Source organism: Schistocerca serialis, chromosome 6 (genome assembly GCF_023864345.2).
Source record: "Schistocerca serialis cubense isolate TAMUIC-IGC-003099 chromosome 6, iqSchSeri2.2, whole genome shotgun sequence".
Taxonomy (NCBI): domain Eukaryota; kingdom Metazoa; phylum Arthropoda; class Insecta; order Orthoptera; family Acrididae; genus Schistocerca; species Schistocerca serialis.
Genome location: NC_064643.1, coordinates 60,535,857 through 60,555,428, shown reverse-complemented (window position 1 = coordinate 60,555,428; position 19,572 = coordinate 60,535,857). Strand labels below are relative to the sequence as shown.

General features: G+C 40.3%; 2 protein-coding genes across 2 annotated transcripts in view; one reads left to right on the top strand and one right to left on the bottom strand.

Moving 5' to 3' along the window:
* Positions 1-14,175, bottom strand: part of LOC126484264 (protein roadkill-like) — a 93,817-nt gene extending 79,642 nt beyond the window's left edge. The window contains exon 1 of the mRNA XM_050107686.1: positions 14,086-14,175. Within this exon, the coding sequence (XP_049963643.1) occupies positions 14,086-14,175 (90 nt within the window). The remainder of the gene's footprint in view (positions 1-14,085) is intronic.
* The window catches only part of LOC126484362 (UDP-glucosyltransferase 2-like), a 109,219-nt gene continuing 98,606 nt past the window's right edge, over positions 8,960-19,572 (top strand). Inside the window, exons 1-2 of the mRNA XM_050107831.1 lie at positions 8,960-9,000; positions 16,329-16,402. The gene's annotated coding sequence lies outside the window, so the exon portion shown is untranslated. The remainder of the gene's footprint in view (positions 9,001-16,328; positions 16,403-19,572) is intronic.

The window sequence follows — 19,572 nt, the reverse complement described above, 5'->3', positions numbered from 1 at the left end:
CCTTTCATGGCCAACAACACGGAGGAGTATTTGGTGCAGTTTACATTGGCTGCCGAAGTAGGAGGTTGGTCTGGCATGAATGATGAAGCCAATGAATTGAATGCAGCTACTACAATGTGCTCCCTGGGTGAGGGTGTAGACTGTGAATTATATGTCTGTATGTATATTGATGTACTTGTTTGGGTGTGGACGGTTGTAACTTATAAATTGACTGCTATTTTTTTTCAGAAATACCGAATACATCATCAACCACACATGCAGGTAGCATGCAATTACATATGGGTCACTACATGAAGGACAATGAGTTTTTTTATGGCTGTAACATAGCCAAGTCACAATAGGCCTGTCGGTCTAATATATCCAAGAGGATGGACGATGTGGTAAACAGCACACTCGATGATGCTGAGATAATATCACAGTGCAGTTATATAGACACTGATCATACTTCTGGCAAGAACCAAACAAACTTATTATTTACTTCTACACACACACACACACACACACACACACACACACACACATACACACATATTATTTTTTGAAAGTAATATATACATATCTCGTTATTTTTACTGCAGAATAATTTCAACAATCCAGAAGGTGCCTAGCGTGGCAACAACTGCACAATCACAGTATCCCACTCTATCATCATGCTGCAGCCTACATAACTTCATTTGGTGCTGCCCATCATCTCTACAACATACTCGCCATGGTATAGGTCCTCTCACAGGAGATCCAGGTTCAACCTGCCAGTACCATGGCCCAGCTCAATTGCTATAATTGTCAACCTCCTTCTTATAATTAAACTCCAGGTAGCAGTGGCTTTCTCTCTACGCTACTACTAATGTAGACAAGCAACAGCTTAGTTGCATATCACCTTTAAATTACTAGTAGTTGCATGTGAATTTCAATACCAGGTCTAATTTGTCCTCATTCTACTGCCACTTACTGAGATAAAATGCATTTCATGAACTCACGTCCACCATTTCTGAAAAGGGAGCTCTCCAAAAGTGTTCTCGATCCACAGTGTTCATCCATTAAGTGAGGTGAAGTGTTATGTTGTGAACCGATGGATCACTCAAACCAAACTGGAGATGCTGAGGCGAAGAGCATGGTCCATAGTTTGGAGAGGATAGTGTGATGTTGTGGGGAACTGCTACTGCTACATAGTTTTGAACTTTTACCTTCAGTCCCATATTGGGCCACGTTTCTGAAAGCCATACTAGCACCTCACGTGTTTTTAATCTATTAAATGTAGGCAGGTCCAACTATCTACACCTTCTAGATGATGTAGCTGCTAAATGGGGTTGTACAAAGGTCCAAAGGTCCAAAATCTTAAAGAATAGTTTTGTTTTGCACGGTCAATTCCTACGTACCAGAGAAATAAGACAGATGCACAACTTCCACAAATTTCCAGAGAGGCGAAAATATTCATTGGTATTATAACTTTTAAGGTATGATTTCCTGATTAAAATTCATGACATAAGGAAATTTGATATGCATAATACTGATGCATCAGTCTATGTTCATGGCCTGAAGGAAACGAAGCTAGATACTTATAGCGAAGTTAGGAAGTCACTTGATCCCCCCATTTCTCTGATTTCACTGGGCAGCGTAAGCGGCATTTAGATTTGGTGCTAATCTACAAGAGGGAAAATTATCATTTTTGTTGGATGTCGCCCATATCCCTACTTCTTTAGTGCCAGTAGAGTAGTGACAGTCATAAATGGCATTTTTGTGTGAACTCCTTTACTTTGAGCAGGTGATTAGCAAAGCATCTAAGTGATTGTCGTTACAAGAAATGGTCTGTGCCAAAATACAAAAAAGAAAAATAAATGTTTAAGAATGTTCAGAATCACAAGCATTGTCCCTTGTAATACATACTCACTTTGAGTGCCTCCTCACTCCTGCGATATGCCGTGAGGACGATACCGCAGCCTCCAGTACCACCTTCAAAGAATGACATAAGCTATGCGCTGCAGCACATTAAGTTGCATGCACATGTGATTAGAGTCATAATCGCTTATTCATTAATTGGGGATAATCTCTATGAGCTCGAGCAACTTGCTCTTGATCAGATCTTCTGCACCAACAATCATATTACCAGATCATAGGAAAATGACAATTTACACACACATCAAAAAAAGTTTTGCATCACCTCGGCTCCGAGGGTTCCAGAACCTGTGGAGAGAACTGGAATAGAGATCAACATAAACATCATTTCCGCCTTTTTTGCTTCTCTTGAAAACCATAAATTGCATGTTGTACCAATATACAGCGAGAACTTTAGAGGTGGTGGTCTAGATTGCTGTACACACCGGTACCTCTAATACCCAGTAGCACGTCCTCTTGCATGGATGCATTCTTCTATATGTCATGGCATACTATCCACAAGTTCATCAAGGAACTGTTGGTTCAGATTGTCCCACTCCTCAAAGGCGATTCGGCGTAGATTCCTCAGAGTGGTTGGTGGGTCACGTCGTCCATAAACAGCCCTTTTCAATCTATCCCAGGCATGTCCGATAGGGATCTTGTCTGGAGAATATGCTGGCCATTCTAGTCGAGCGATGTCGTTATCCTGAAGGAAGTCATTCACAAGATGTGAACGATGGGGGGGGGGGGGGGGCGAATTGTCATCTATGAAGACGAATGCCTCGCCAATATGCTGCGATATGGTTGCACTGTCAGTCAGAGGATGGCATTCACGTATCCTACAGCCATTAAAACGCCTTCTGTGACCACTGGCGGTGTACATCGGCCCCACATAATGCTACCCCATAACAGCAGGGAACCTCCACCTTGATGCACTCGCTGGACGGTGTGTCTAAGGCGTTCAGCCTGACCGAGTTGCCTCCAAACACGTCTCTGACGATTTTCTGGTTGAAGGCTTATGCGACAATTATCAGTGAAGAGAATGTGATACCAGTCCTGAGCAGTCCATTCGCCATGTTGTTGGGCCCATCTGTACTGCACTGCATGGTGTCCTGGTTGCAAAGATGGACCTTGCCAAGGACATGCATGAGTTAAAAATTGATCTATACTATTTAATTCCTCACTATTTAGTTTAATATAAACTGAATTTGGTTTAATTTTACCATCTGTAACTTTGGTATGATCAAAACTAAATTTATTCATTTATATAGATTAAAAGTTAATAAAGAATTTTTTTGATAACCCCCATCCATTTTCATCAACATTTTATCCAAGTCCTAACTTTCGTTTTCCATACATTATTACTCAAATTGCAGTTGAAGCAATTTTTACACCTAACAAAGCATCAGAAGCATGCATTCTTTCTTCTGAAAATAACTTAAGTTTTTTATGAGCTTCATATCTTTTTTCTAAATTATAAATTTTAAATTCTAAATTAAATTTTATAAATTCTTCTATACAAATAATATATGTAATATATATATAATATATAATTATGTACATTATATTATATATATTATAAGTATATAATTATATATATTATAAATTATATAAATAAAATAACTATAAAATAAAATAAATTAGGTACAATAAATTATAAATTTACTCTCTCTGTTAGCAATATCATCCTGTTTACAAACTTCGTATAATGGACTACTTCCTTGATCTCATCTAATTTTTCTTCTAATTTGGTCACTGGAACACAAAATCGATATCTTGTAACATGCATTTCGAATCTCAGTTTGACAAACTAACCCTTTTCCAAGTTTTCCACTTTTTCTAACCATGTGAGAAACATTATTCAGAAATCTAATCATACATTGAGTTACGTTGGGACTATTAGTAATAAAATCTCTAAATTTGTTTGTCAACATCTGTATTATTCTGATTTTGTCATTATGATAATTTTTATTTCTTGTCAATTCTTCACCATGAATTACTGTCAATCTATGAATTAATTGATGAACATCATTCATCCAAATAAATTCAACCTGTTTTTTGAATATTATTTTACTAAACTTAAACAACATTTTCAAATCGATCACCAAAATTTCTTTCTCAAAAATTAGGAAAATGTTCTTCAACAATTGTTTTTATTAAATAATTTCATTTATGTAATTAATTTGATCTCATTTTATTTGAATTACTGTCAGAATATACAGTATCTGAGCCGAATAAAATTCGAAAATTATTTTCTAAATCAAGAGAATAAAATTCTTTACTTAAATCATCCATAGGTAGTTCTTTTTTGTTAAAAGATTCATTAATCCGTCAGTACCTTCATATTCTGTTTCGCCAATTTCTAATTTATCACCACTGTATCCAATTGGATAGTTACTAACACGTTTGAATGTACCAACAGATCTTAATCCAGAAACAATGAGTTCACTATGATTGATAAAGTGTAACATTATTTCACTCATATTTCTTTTTTAACATATTTTTTAAATTTCTTTCTTTTTCATAATTCGCTAACAAATCACTTATTTCTGATTCACTTAACCACCCTAGAGCTAGAACATAATTTTCAGTCTTTAATGATATTTGTCCACAAGCACACCTAGATCTACATATATAGTCCACTAGCTACCATTTGGTGTGTGGCGGAGGGTACTATTTGCGCCAAAGTCATATTTTCCCCCATCTGTCCTACTCGCAGATTGTGTGAGGGAAAAACGACTGTCTGAATGCCTCAGTACGAGCTCTTATTTCCCTTATCTTTGAATGGTGATCATTGGGTGATTTCAAAGTTGGTGGTAATAAGATATACTCTACATCCTCGGCGTAGATCGGATTTTGGAATTTATTGAGCAGCCCCTTCCGTTTAGCGGGTCATCTATCTGCAAGTGCGTCCCACTTCAAACTTTCTATGACATTTGTAACGCTCTCGCGATGGGTAAATGTACCAGTCATGATTCTTGCCACTTTTCTTTGAACCTTCTCAATCTCTTGAATCAGACCCAAGTGGTAAGGGTCCCACACAGACGAACAATATTCTAAGACTAGACGAACTTAAGAATTGTAAGCAATTTCCTTTGTTGAAGGACTGCATCGCTTCAGGATTCTACCAATAAACCACAATTTAGAGTTCACCTTACGCGTGACTTGTGTCATAAGATCGTTGCATTTGAGATCATTTCGAATAGTGACACCCAGATACTTAATGGATGTTACTACTTCCAAAGACTGGGCATTTATTTTGTACTCGTACCTTAATGGGGATTTTCGCTTTGTTATACGCAGTAGGTTACACTTACTAATACTCAGAGATAACTGCCAATCCTTACACCACGCATTTATTTTTTGCAAATCCTCCTTAATTTATCCACAACTTTCGTGTGATACTACTTTCCTGCAGACTACAGCATCATCGGCAAACAGTCCAATGCCACTGTCAATACCATCAACCAGATCGTTTATGTAAATCGTAAAAAGCAGCGGACCTATTACGTTGCCGTGGGGCACACCTGATGTTACACTTGTTTCTGTTGAAGTCTGCCCATTCAGGCCGACATACTGCTCTGTCTGTTAGAAAACATTTTATCCAACCACATATGCCATCGGATAGACCGCAAGCGCACACTTTTAGCAGCAAGCGACAGTGCGGAACTGAGTCGAACGCCTTTCTAAAGTCGAGGAATTTGGGATCCACCTGGGAGCCAATATCTAGAGCGTGTTGTATATCATGTGCAAAGAGGGCCAGCTGTGTCTCGCATGACCGCTGTTTCCTAAAACCGTTTTGGTTTCTGCAGATGAGCTTCTCAGAGTCTAGAAAGCTCATTATGCCTGAACACAAAATATGTTCCATGATTCTATAACAAATCAATGCCAGTGAAATTGGCCAGTAATCATGTGCATCCGATTTTCTACCCTTCTTATAGATTTCAATGACGTGGGCCTTCTTCCAGTCCCGTGGAACTTTCCGCTGTTCCAATGATCTCTGATAGATGATGGATAAGAATGATGCTGTATTTGTAGGATAGTCAACATAAAAACTTACAGGGATACCATCTTGGCCAGATGCCTTCCTGGTGTCTAAGGATCTTAACTGTTTTACAGTCCCCAGGTGCACTAAACACAATGTCAGCCATCCTTGCGTTTGTTCGATAATTGAAAGGGGGAATGGTGCTGCAGTCCTCTACCGTAAACGAGTTTTTGAAAGGTAGGTTTAGAATTTCGGTCTGCTGTTTAACATCATCCGTTACATTACTCATACTGTCAGCAAGAGAAGGTACTGAATTATTTGTAGTGTTGATAGATATTACATACAACCAAAATTTTTGGTAAGAATCTACAGATAAAATATTGCTTTCAAATTCGTTAAATAATCTCTCATTGACTTTTTGACAGCTGCTTTCATTTTACATAATTTGTGTTTGTCAGCAGGGCAGGGACTATGTGTAAAATGACTGTACAAAATTCTCTGCCTTCTCAGGAACTTCCCAATATGTTTGTTGAACCAAGGTCGCTAATACCTTCTTCTAGATTAAACGCCCAAAAAGATCAGGTCTGTTTGCTACCATGATATCTAATATGTTCCCATCTGGAGTTGGTTTTCTAACCATTTACTCAAGGTTGTATGTTGAGAGCGCTCCTACGATCACTTCACACGAGTCTTTGCTACTGCCGCCTGTGATAAACATGTTTTCGCAATCAATGGACGCCAGATTAAAATCTCCACTTATAACTAACGAATATTTGGATATTTATTTCCTATGTACTTAAGACTTTGTTGCGGATGTTGGTGGTCTATAAAAACATCGTATAACAATGGTCACTCCTTGTATGGTTGACAGCTTTATCCTATTTCACAGTCTGACCCAGTATCGATCTCAACTGCGTTTAAACAGCTTTTAACTGCGATGAACACACCACCTCCCATAACATCAGTCCCACCCTTATTAAACACTGTCCACTCCGAGTTCCAAATTTCACTGCTGTTCATGTCTGGTTTCAAGCAGCTTTCAGTACCTAATACAATCTTGGAATTACTGCTGTTTATTTCGGAGAGTAACTGGGCGATCTTGCTACAGACACTTCGACAATTTACTGACATCAGATTTAGCATATTTAAATCCTCTGGAATGACCTGTTTAGGCGAACTAACAATTTTTACAGTTGGCACACCTACATCAGTGTCATGAACTGGTAATTTTTCAGTCCAACACTTGGTTTCCCGTTCGGAGGAACTTAATCTAATAAAAACCTATGTGCACACCACAAGTCTTGTGCTACCGATGTAGCTGCTTCCTGTGTGTAGTGCACCCCTGATCTATCGAGGGGCGTCCTACAACCTTCCACCCCATAGCCTGGGTCGAGGAATTTGCAACCATTTTCATCAAAGAGTCGATGTAGCCTCTGGTTTAAATTGTCCACTCGACTCCAGACCAGAGGACCTCGGTCCACCCTGGGTACGATGCTGCCAATTGTCAGCTTGGCAGCAATCGTCAGCTTGGCCGTCTTCGCCAATTTAGCCAGCTGTCGAAAGGACCCAAGTATTTCCTTGGAACCCCGATGACTGGCATCGTTGGTGCTGACATAATCTCAGCTGGCTGCACCTAGCAGAAAAAGATTAACTCATCCAATAAAAGAAACTAATAAATGTGTTTCATTAATTGCTTTCATTCAACTTCTTTAACTTCAAATATTACAACAAGAATAAGAAATTATATACTAACGCCGAAACAATGGACGCTCCTCTTCGTCAATACAGTTTGAAAAATGTAGCAAAATTTATGCAGTCGAAGAAACCTAATATACAGATTAAAGAAGATAAAATGAAAAAGCATTTGCTAATAATGTTCCTAAACGTATCCCATTACAGCTCATAAATATTAATTTCAATCTAGCTGATGGAATGTTTGTTAGACATAATGATCATTTTTATAGAGAAACTAATATTATTTCTTCATTTAAACAAAGTGCTGAATTTGGAGGACCAATTTATCCAATAAAAATTCAAATTTTTCACATCTTTCAAAATTGCTGCGTTTCAGTGACAGCATGGTGGACATGAATGACCAGTTACAATATTTGTGAGACTGCTTTCCTAAGGAGAGGAGACAACCGAATCAGATCTTGCTTCCAGGCGAAAGAGGGAGCAACGTTATACTGATGAGTAGATTGTACAGCCAAGTACTTTTGCAGATTTGAATCGGTTTTGTACTCACTGAAACAAAATTACATACCCTCTCAGTCCCTGAAATTTCGTTTTGTTCCCTCCCCCTTTTCCAGTTATCTGACTTTCTGTGTCATGCAGCGTATTTCAGGTGAGTATTAATTACTTCTACCAGTTTCTATTTTGTATTCTATTTCTCTTGGTCATCGTGGGTTATTTTGCTCTCAGATGACAAAAAATAAGTATTTGCCTAGTACCATATTCATTTCCTAATCTAATAACGTCACCGTTACGTAATATAATTTGTTTGCACCTTACTTCCGTAGTATTGCATTTGTTGATGTTAATATCGTAGGCTATTTCGAGGACACTCTTAATTCTCTTATAAACTGACCTTCCAAGTCCTTTGCTACCTGTGAAGGAATTACAGTATCGTCGGAAGACGTCTAAGTTTTTATTTCTTCCTTAAAGTTTCGCTTTCCCTTTCCCCCTTTCCCTCTCCCCTTAGCTTCTTCATTGCTTGCTCCATGTACAGATTAAACAACACGGGGATTGACTGAACCGATATTCCCTTCTCTACTACCGCTTCCCTTTCATGTGCTACGACTCTTAAAACTGCAGCCTGCTTTGTCTTGTAGATGCTCTATGACTCCCTGTATTTCATCCCTGGTAACTTCAGGTGATTAATTTGTCTCACCTCAATTGGCTGAGCACACAGAACTGAACACGTCCCGTTTTCCTTCTACGGACGCACGCACGTTCCTTCACCCCTCTAACTACGCAGACATAAAAACCTGTTCCCGGCCCTGACAAGCGCCACCGGTCGTGGTCGCCCAGATAGCGCAGCCCCGCCGCCGACGATCGCGCCCACTGTGCAGACAGGGGGCCCCTCACTGCCTCACTCCGCCGGCTCCCGCCGCCCACGAGCCTGCTCCCGCTGTCCACTCACCGTGAGTACTGCGTTCCAAGTACTTCCCCGTCACTTCCAGTCACTTCAACTAGTTATGGGACTTTTATAGAGTCCCAGGTTCTTAGAGCACTCCGGACAGTTTACTTGAGGTTCCACTACACTGCATAGTTATACGATTAATACGACGTCACTACTTGGATTACGCTGCAGTGTCAGCATAGTAGCTATCCTTGTCTGCGAGTGCTGAAATCGCAGCATGATCACAAATATCTGCACACCAATGTGTAATGCGGGAGTCACCACTACACGTCACGGGAGCCGGACTCGCCAGTATTAAAGGAGGCGGGCAGTACTGGGTTGTTAGTGGAGCAACTGCAGCTCCAGAACGGGTCTGTCAAGAGATCTTATCGACTTCAAATGTGGACTAGGAATTCGGTGTCAGGCGAGTAACAGCTCCACCAGGGGCATCTCAACTCTTCTAAAGCTACCGAAGTCCACTCTTGGCGATACTGTTGTGAACTGGAAAAGCGTTTGAACAACCATCGTTCTGCCACCACCAGGCAGATCTCATGTACCGATGAGCAGGAACCGTAGAGGAAAGGGGAAGCTGGCTAAAAAGAAATCTCATGAAATCAACAGAAAGATAATGTACATTCTTCGGGGCCTCCAGCGTGAAATGTGTAGCTGGTGACTTTACACATATATGAATCCAGGTCCGCTGCTTCAGTCGTATTTCCTTATTACAATTGGCCTATTATGCCAACAGCTACCACCGTCAGTATATAGAATTGTATCATTAGTCCCTTCACATTTTTTAGTTATGTGTTATAGCTATGTATTGTGTGTATACGTTTGCTTTCATCTAATTATTCTGGACTTCCATTTCACATCGGTGGGCGTTGTCGCTTGTTAAATTGCTATGATTTGGTGATCTATGTTTTTGACAACTTGTTTGTCATTTTTCACATCAATGGATGCTGTCAAAAGTACTTTACTTTATAGTTATATGTTAACAAATTCCTGACAGCTGAACAAGAGATGATATTGTTTCACAAATTTGCTTTATATAGGCAAAGAGCTAAGTTGGTTAATCGTTTAATCTTTGCTGCTAAATTTGTCTTTGACTATGAAGTGTCCGTCTTTATCCTACTTTAAGATTTTAATAAAATATTCTATAGAGTTGTTACTTTTAAAATTTGTTTCTCGTTTTAGTACAGTCTATAGTTACTTCTTTAAGAACGTTCACCATTAATCCCTTCCGTACTACGTAGAGGATTTTCGTCGCTTGTTCTATACGTTCAGCTTTGTGGTTCTCAGTCTGTAATGAGAAGGAAAAAATGGATACATTACGCTCGTAATTTCTCACGCACTCTCAATATCTAATGTCAATATTTCCTCCTGTTCGACATATGTAACTATTTTTTACAAATTTTACATTCGATTTTATAGATGTATGGGTTGTTGTGAACTCGTAATTGCGTTTTCCCTAAATGGATTCATTGTAATTTTTAGCTGGTTGGTTAAGAGAGTTTTGCTGTTGTATTGTTTAGTAATGCATTCAATATATTAGATATGTTTCCTAGATATATAATTTTATGTGTGGGGTTTCCGTTTCGTTGGTGATTCTCTTACAAATTTTATGTTGTTATGGATTTCGTTGTGTGTGGTTTAGTGTTATTTCATAGATTTGAACTACTGTGTTTGTTGTGAAATCGTTCTGTCAGGCAACATATTGGAGTACAGCAATTTCTTTGTGTATGGTTGATTTTTTGGCGGTAAATTGATCATTCTATTAATCATTGTGTGGAAATATGCATATTTATGCGCCTTATGACGACAGGATTTTGCATCTACTAATAGATAGTATCTTCTGCTCTCAAAATCCTTCATCAATAGTATCTTATGCTCCTGTTCTTCATTCGTAATTCCAAGATCGGATTCCATATCTTCAGGTAGACGTGACAAAGCATCCGCTATTTGGTTGTGCTTCCCTTGAACATATACTACTGTCAAGTTATACTCTTGAAGTGCTAAGGTCCATCGAGAGAGTCTCGCATGGAGTAACTTGCACTGTTGAAGAAAGGACAACGCTTGGTGGTCGCAGTAAACAGCCGTCCGCCCTCTGTTGATGGTACTGGAATTTACGGAATGCCTGCACCACCGCTGGTGCTCCTAATTCCGTTGTAGTGTACGATCTCTCCCAACACGATGAAACTCTACTCGCAAACGCGACGGGGCAAGAGGTTGGTTGTCCATCAATATTCTTGATACTGAACAAGCACGCTCCCAGTCCAGTGGTGGACGAGTCAGACAACAATCCGAATTCAAGGTTCATACCAGGACGATGCAGTAGTCTTGCATTTACAAGAGCATTCTTGGCATTCTAAAAAGCAGTTTGACATTCTTGCGTCCATCTCCACGGTCCATTCTTCTTCAATAACTGATGCAGCACCTCCGCATTCATAGCCTGATCTTCAATGAAACGGCGAAAGAATGACGTCAGACCGAGATAAGATTTCAGCTGTTTCATACTGCATGGAGCCGGAAAATTCTTTATTGCACTGATCTTAGCTGCGTCGGGTAATATTTCTTTGTCGTCAACCATGTGTCCGAGGAACTTGACCCAATCGAGTGCGAAGAGAGTTTATTGTAGGTTCGCAGTGGTTCTTGAGCTTTCAAAAGTTGGATAAGTGTTTTGTGTGGTCTTCCCATGACGATGTAGCTATTAAAATATCATCACTTCCAGTTCCGGACCTAAAACAGCAGCTAATGATTGAATAAATACGCCGGAGCTGACATCCCGTCCAAAAGGTAAAACTTTGAATTGACAGCTTCGTCCAGCATATACGAATGCAGTATATTGTCTTGAATCGGGATTTAGTTTGAGCTGACAATTGGACATTTGGAGATCAATGATGGTGAAGAACCTTTTCCTGTCAAACTTCTGAATGAGTTCGTCAGTGTTTTCCGAATGGGTCCTAACTACTAATAATAAAAGGCAATAAAAGCTGGTAATAAGTTGAAGTAGACGACATTACAAATCTATATTGGATAGAGTGATAACTTATCCAATCAATCACGTGAAAGAGTATCTAGAAAATGATAGTCCTTAAATAATTCAGTTCAAATAATATAGACATAATATTCAATTGCAACCAGGATCACGTAAATCTGCGTAATCACAATGGTAGAGACTTCCCTGAAATTGATAAATCATTTCTAGTTGTCAAAATAACAAAGTCCTGTGCTTTTAACTAGGCACAAATAGCCCCGGGACAGCAGGAATTCACGTCAAAGTTCCCTGAACCAATTCTTATGGTGATCGCTCACAGGTACAGTTCGTACCAACTCAATGAGTCAAAGTCCCACTTCCATTAGAAATCCATTAAATATGTAAAGTATTCGCGACCTCTAGCTCAGTTTCCATCACTCACTCCTTTGCAATATCAACTCTCTCCTCTGTCACGTCTCCAAACGAAGCTCATCCTATAACCTCTCAACACCGTTTCAACACTCTATTTATTACAGAAAACCCATCTTGCTCCCAAGAGCCATTCCTAGAATCCTAATGTCCCAGAGCCACACCGATCGAGCCAATAACAAACATTCGCTCCCCTTCAAATAGCATGATCTGCTAAAAGCCGTCATGGACTGTGCGGCTGGTCCTGGCGGAGGTTCGAGTCCTCCCTCGGGCATGGATGTGTGTGTTTGTCCTTAGGATATTTTAGGTTAAGTAGTGTGTAAGCTTAGGGACTGATGATCTTAGCAGTTCAGTCCCATAAGATTTCAAACACATTTTTTATAGACAAGAGTACACATATAACCAAAACACATCTATTATTCACGGTGTAAGGAAAAGACTATAGTAAGAAGACTGAGTGTCACAGAGCCAGACTGGTTGCAGTTGCTTGCCTGTATTCCGTAGAGTTGACTGCAGTTTTCATTAATGGTATCAGTGAGCATATAGATTGGCCTCTCTGCATACAGTTGGCCGCACAACTCGTCCAGTAAATATGCATACAACAGAAGAAATACACAAAATGTTACAGTACAGATCACATAAATACAATACATACATTCATATTATCAAGGATATCCTGATAAGTTGGTCGCCAATTTTTCTCCCTGGGCCACTAGAACAAATATTAAGCATTCCTGATAAGAGTAAATGGAAAAGACAGGCAGCCTCGAAATTTTCCGCTGAAAAATTAATTGTAACTACTGTTCTCTACTATTACCTGGTCCTCTTTCCTTCCTAGTATTAAATGATTTAAATAAATCTGTCCTTTGTCGTTACGTTTTAGTGTGAAAATTGAAATTGACCTTTTCATGAAAAATAAAATATTTAATGCTGAGGATCTTAATTACTGTCTTCTTGGCTGAAAAAGAGAAAATTATCAATCTGTTCAGCAATGCGTGGCGTCTCCGGTGCAACCGAGCGCACTCAAGGTTAAAGTTTTTCTTAACAGTCGGCGTAAGAAACAGCTTTTCAAGATCTGCGTCGTAATGTAGCTCTGAAAAATTCTTGACGTTGTTATTGAAGAGCAATTCAGACAGATACCATTCTGAACAAATATGATTCTGTCGGTAGGGCAAGTTCCACAATTTTTCGCTTTTCACAAAAGAGAATCTGTTCATTCCAAAAGACCGTGATATTAAACAGGGGTTGCACAGTACTACCTAGCATTCAAAATCCTAAGTCTGCTACTTGCTTGCACTTTATATCGTAATTATTAGGAGAGGAATGATGAGCATAATATTCACTTTTAAACTCAGAAAAATTTTACCTTTTAAGATAACAATTATTATTTCATAAAACGTTCTTCTCAATGCACAGCTACCACGAGATTCATTTTCTTACAAAAGCGAATACTGACAAAAATTAATATTATCTTATATCGCGCAGCAATGGCGGCTGTCCTTTCCTTTTTAACAAATAGAAGTACACCTCCTTTTAAAATACTGTCTTCTGTAGTCAGGTCTCAGCTTAGAGAAGAAAATCTTTAGTAAAATCACGGAATACACAAATGTGTTAAAAACCACGGAACGCTAACAAGCCAACGCTATTATTTACAATGCTGCGTTCTCGCTAGCGAAAGCGATAATTCATTTTATGAACTGATACTATAGTCTTTGTTTGCTCGTCTAACTCTTCCATAACTTCCTTCGCCTCCTCAATAATACGAGCAAAATAGCCATCAGCATTAGCCCTCATGCCGTCGTACACCCTGAGCGTCGAATCTAATTTTGCTTTTGCCACCGTGACGTCCAAATGTTCAAATGTGTGTGAAATCTTATGGGACTTGAGTGCTAAGGTCATCTGTCCCTAAGCTTACACACTACTTAACCAAAATTATCCTAAGAACAAACACACACACCCATGCCCGAGGGAGGACTCGAACCTCCGCCGGGACCAGCCGCACAGTCCATGACTGCAGCGCCTTACACCACTCGGCTAATACAGCGCGGCCGTGACGTCCAAGCAATGGTCTTGTAAAATTTTGCTGACTGGATGTGTTATAAAGCCACTCATTGTAAACGCACCTCGTTTGACAATATGACTGCAGCGAGTGTTTTAGGTGGCTCTTCAGAGTTGCGAAAAGCTTGCTGGACGCTGTAAAGTACGATACTACTTCTCCAGCAGTACCAGGTGAGTTAGAACTTTGCAACTGCGAGACACAGCGAGGTTGAGCTGATGACTTCGACACGGTGCTACTTGCGCGTTGATGGTTTTCTTTTTTGTTGTAGCCACAGCTCCTTTCAATTCTCACATATTAACTGAGCAACCATCACAGCCTATACCCACACAGGGGTCCAGTGACACTGAAAGGCTTTCCATTCTCCTTAGAATCGTAGTACCTAATACTTCACCAGTAACGCTACGCTCTTCATCTTGACTCTCCTGAGGTTCATCGTCAATGTTTCCACTACAGTTATACTCTTTATGGGTGTCAACGAAACCCAAAAAATTTTCTTGTAATTTGCCGTGACCATCAACAGCTAAACTCAGTTGGGCGATGTGCTCTATTTCCGTAGTCTCATCGAAGATTATGCTGTAATAATATCTTTCATTTCCTCCAGTATTCTCGATAACATCACTGTTTGACAGTATAATTAGGTTCGTTACACGTTGTTTTACTTATATAAGTGGCGTTCGCTTTAGTGGTCTCAAGGTGATGTTTTAGTTTCGATCTCCAGCGTCAGTTCTAAATCTTAGAAGAACTCTGAAGTTTCCTCGTTACTCACTATACATTCACGATCATTTTCATTTTCTAATAGACTCCCATCATCTCTATGCCTCCGCAGAGGAATATTTTGCTTTCCGTGAAGTACGATTGGTTTTATTATAGGTACAAGACGATCTCTGTTTTCCTTATGCTTTCCGTTCACTGTCTTGACAGTTGATTTACGACCTCAAGTTCGCGGTTGTCTCCTGTCGCCAAAAATAATTTTGCATCTGTTGACGCTTCTACGAGGTACTTGAGCTGGAAGTGGGTCTTTACCAGTAAGTCTGGCAAACTTTGTTAGTGGTTCAGTCACAGGTTTCTTGGCGACAACAGATTTCCTCCAACTGTTTTATTATTCACAAAAATTGAACAGTTAGTGCAAAGAAGTACCTGTTTAACTTGTGAGAACACTAGCCATGGATACAGTTCAAAGTGATTATGGTGCACTTGTCTGCGTTCAACCCGTCCTCTCTTGTTGTGCTCGGAAATAGGAAAGATATAACCTTTTTCAGGTTTCCTGTTTTATACCACCACTAATATTTCCTGACGCTAATATATCCAAATAATTGCCAATATCCGTGAGATTAAAGGAATTAGTCGATGAACATTGTTGTGGATGTTTCGACGAAGTGCTAGGTTCTGCCTGTACATCTGGTGGTGTTCTTGCGGCTAAATGGTGACCGGAATCTTCAGATATTTCTACTTTTCTTTTTCTTATTGCATAACGATTCATTTCATTATATTGTTACGACGTAGGTAAATTAGATGCAAGTTATTCTCGAATAAACACTTTATTCGCACTGAAAAATGCAACAATAGCACACTTAGCACTAAAACACACACGGTCATATTCCGCGTATTTCTAACATCGCTAAGCACAACACTGACTGAAGTCCGTGGTAATAGCCAATAGTTGCAGTTGTTTATCTTTTATCACTTCCAAGTTATCGCGACGATTGTAGCTTTCTAACTGACTACCTGGCAGCGACTCTGCTTCCCTTGTACAAAGGGCGTTCAAAATGTTTTGCACAGTCGTCTCTGATTTTTTATTTTTTGCAGGAGGAGAATGAAATTTTTTGTGAACATACTTGGAACATTCAGCTATAAGTTGGTGTATAAAAGTATTTTCTTTTACTTACAGGTGAGCCATAATGGACCGTGTAGTAGATGTCAGCTTGCGATAACGGTCGGTGATGGAGTTCCTCTTCAAGACCGGTAATGACTCTGCCACCGATTCAGAGGAAGTTGCTTCCTGTTTATGGGGAGGACCCAGTGGATCGCAGTTGTGGTTGCAGAGGTTTAAAGAAGGTGATTTCTCTCTACTGGACAATTCACGATGCGGTAGACCATCGACGGCAGTGAGAGATGTGAATAAGGAGACCATTGATCAGATCATCCAAAATGACAGATGCGTGATGACACGATCGCTTGCTGAAATGATTCGTTTGTCACTGGGTAGTGTGGTGTCACTGGTATAGTCAGTAGGGTACAGAAAAATCTGTGCAGGTTAGGTGCCTAGATTATTGAAAAGAGAAATGAAAACGATGAGGAAGAATGCGTGCGATGGTCTTATAAGGACCTTTACTGAAGAGTGGAAACAGTGTTTTGACGGCGTCATTGCCCAGGATGGAACATGTTTTTTTTTTTTTTTTCGAACAGGAGAGCAAAACCCAATCCATGTAGTGGCGTCATACGGATTCCCTCGGAAGAAGAAACCAAGACTTTCACGAACAGCAGGCCGAAAGCTGATGGCCTTCTTCCTCTGGGATCAGTGTGGCGGTATTTTCATTGACTTTTTGGAACCTGGCTCCACAGTTATCTGGGACCATTACTGTCAGTCTTTGGACAAGCTGCGACGTGCCATCAAGACCCACAGACCACAGCTTCAGGGTCACCTCATCAGAATACACCATGACAATACCAAATCCCATGAAGTATTAATGACGCAGGAGAAAATCAGGAAAATGGGTTGGAAAATTGTTCCTCATCCTCCCTACATTCCGGACTTGGTTCAAATGGCTCTGAGCACTATGGGACTTAACTTCTGAGGTCATTAGAGCCCTAGAACTTAGAACTACTTAAACCTAACTAACCTAAGGACATCACAAACATCCATGCCCGAGGCAGGATTCGAACCTGCGACCGTAGCGGTCGCGCGGTTCCAGACTGTAGGGCCTAGAACCTCTCGGCCACCCCGGCCGGCTTCCGGACTTGGCTCCATCTGATTTTTACCTCTTTGGTCGTCTGAAGGCCCACCTGCGCGATAAATCATTTGATAGTGAGAAAGACCTTATTTCTTGTGTCAAGCGATGGTGTAAAAGTCAATCCCCAGAATTTTACCAAAGTGCATTTGCATCATGGAAAGAACGTTGGGCCAGGTGCGTCACAGCTGATGGAGGCTACATTGAGGACGCTCAACGTATAGCTAAATGTTCCAAGTATGTTCACAAAATATTTCATTCTCCTCCTGCAAAAAATAAAAGAAAATAGAGACGTCTGTGCAAAAGTTTCTGAACGCCCTTTGTATATACCAGGTGATCAAAAAGTCAGTATAAATTTGAAAGCTGAATAAATCACGGAATTATGTAGATAGAGAGGTACAAATTGACACACATGCTTGGAATGGCATGGGGTTTTATTAGAACCAAAAAAATACAAAAGTTCAAAAAATGTCCGACAGATGGCGCTTCATCTGATCAGAATAGCAATAATTAGCATAACAAAGTAAGACAAAGCAAAGATGATGTTCTTTACAGGAAATGTTCAATATGTCCACCATCATTCCTCAACAATAGCTGTAGTCGAGGAATAATGTTGTGAACAGCACTGTAAAGCATGTCCGGAGTTATGGTGAGGCATTGGCGTCGGATGTTGTCTTTCAGCATCCCTAGAGATGTCGGTCGATCGCGATACACTTGCGACTTCAAGTAACCCCAAAGCCAATAATCGCACGGTCTGAGGTCTGGGGACCTGGGAGGCCGAGCATGACGAAAGTGGCGGCTGAGCACACGATCATCACCAAACGACGCGCGCACGAGATCTTTCATGCGTCTAGCAATATGTGGTGGTTCTAATAAAACCCCATGTCATTCCAAGCATGTGTGTCAGTTTTTACCTCTCTATCTATATTATTCCGTGGTTTATCAAGTTTTCAAATTTACACTGACTTTTTGATCACCCGGTATGTCTCGGTACTTTCGAGAACATTCGCTTCCAGAATGCTGCCATGCAGTCTTTTATGGAGTGTGAGTAAATACCTACTGTGAAAGCGACAAGCCAATATGTACCTTACGACGTTTTAATACAAGAGCGAGTTTCCACTGAGGACGTCATTCGGCAATTTAAATGTATGGAACTTTTATTGTCGATTCCGTTCCTTTCTACTGCATTCGACAGAGGGCATCAATAGTAACGTTGCGTTTTTAGGAATCTTCTCGAGAGTCACTATTACCGGAGATATACGCATCAATGGTTTCCCATACCTAAGTCGTATTACGAATTAGGTATGGCTAAGTATTGTTACATTATTAGTAAAAATATTGTTACAAGTCCGTAACAATATTTTTACTGAGAAATTACTGCGAATTACTGTTATTAATACTTCACAATCAACTGATCAATCACACTCTTGACTACACTACACACTTGCACTTGCTACAATTAGAAGATTTTACTTATTTATTCTTCAGTCTTAATATTTCTGCTTCTGAATGTAAGCCAGCTTCCTACGGCGAATAGTCCGTATTTAGTAACACTACGTATCGAAGGTTCTCTGTACAAGAAAACAGCAGAATATTCGCGATTTTTGTCGAACAAACGCCAGAAGAATAACGTATTAATATCACTAGAATGGCCGCGACTTTTATCGTAGGTACGTGTTAGCTATCTATGTGCCAGACAGAAACGCAGAAAATACGATGACGCGGACGTTCGTGCTACATAGGAAAGTACAACTACTCGATAACTCGATCCAGTCGAGTCGACTGAATAAAGAGACGAACGAATGGTGTGTGGACTGATTGGCGGGGGCGGCGCGGGTGGCGTAGCAGGTGGTTCCGCAAGGGGGGTCACGCCTCCCCCCTCCCCCGCCCCCCCCCCCCCCCCCCCCGCCCCACACGTCTATCCGCCACTGCATAGTGTGAATAATTGTTTCGCTTTTAAACGTCCATCGACAGCAGAAAATGTTTTGACGTTTGAGAGACCAGTAATTGGGTATCTCCCGATGTTGACGACTTACCTCGTTGTTCTCTCGCAGACCCTATATCGTGCGTAAGCAATGTCCTCCTTCCTGTTTTCGACGTGCTCAGCCATCGAAGCGTTACGAAGATAACGGGTTGCGTTGTTTACTGTGTCATATCTCAGTACACGTCAGCATAGCGCATTTA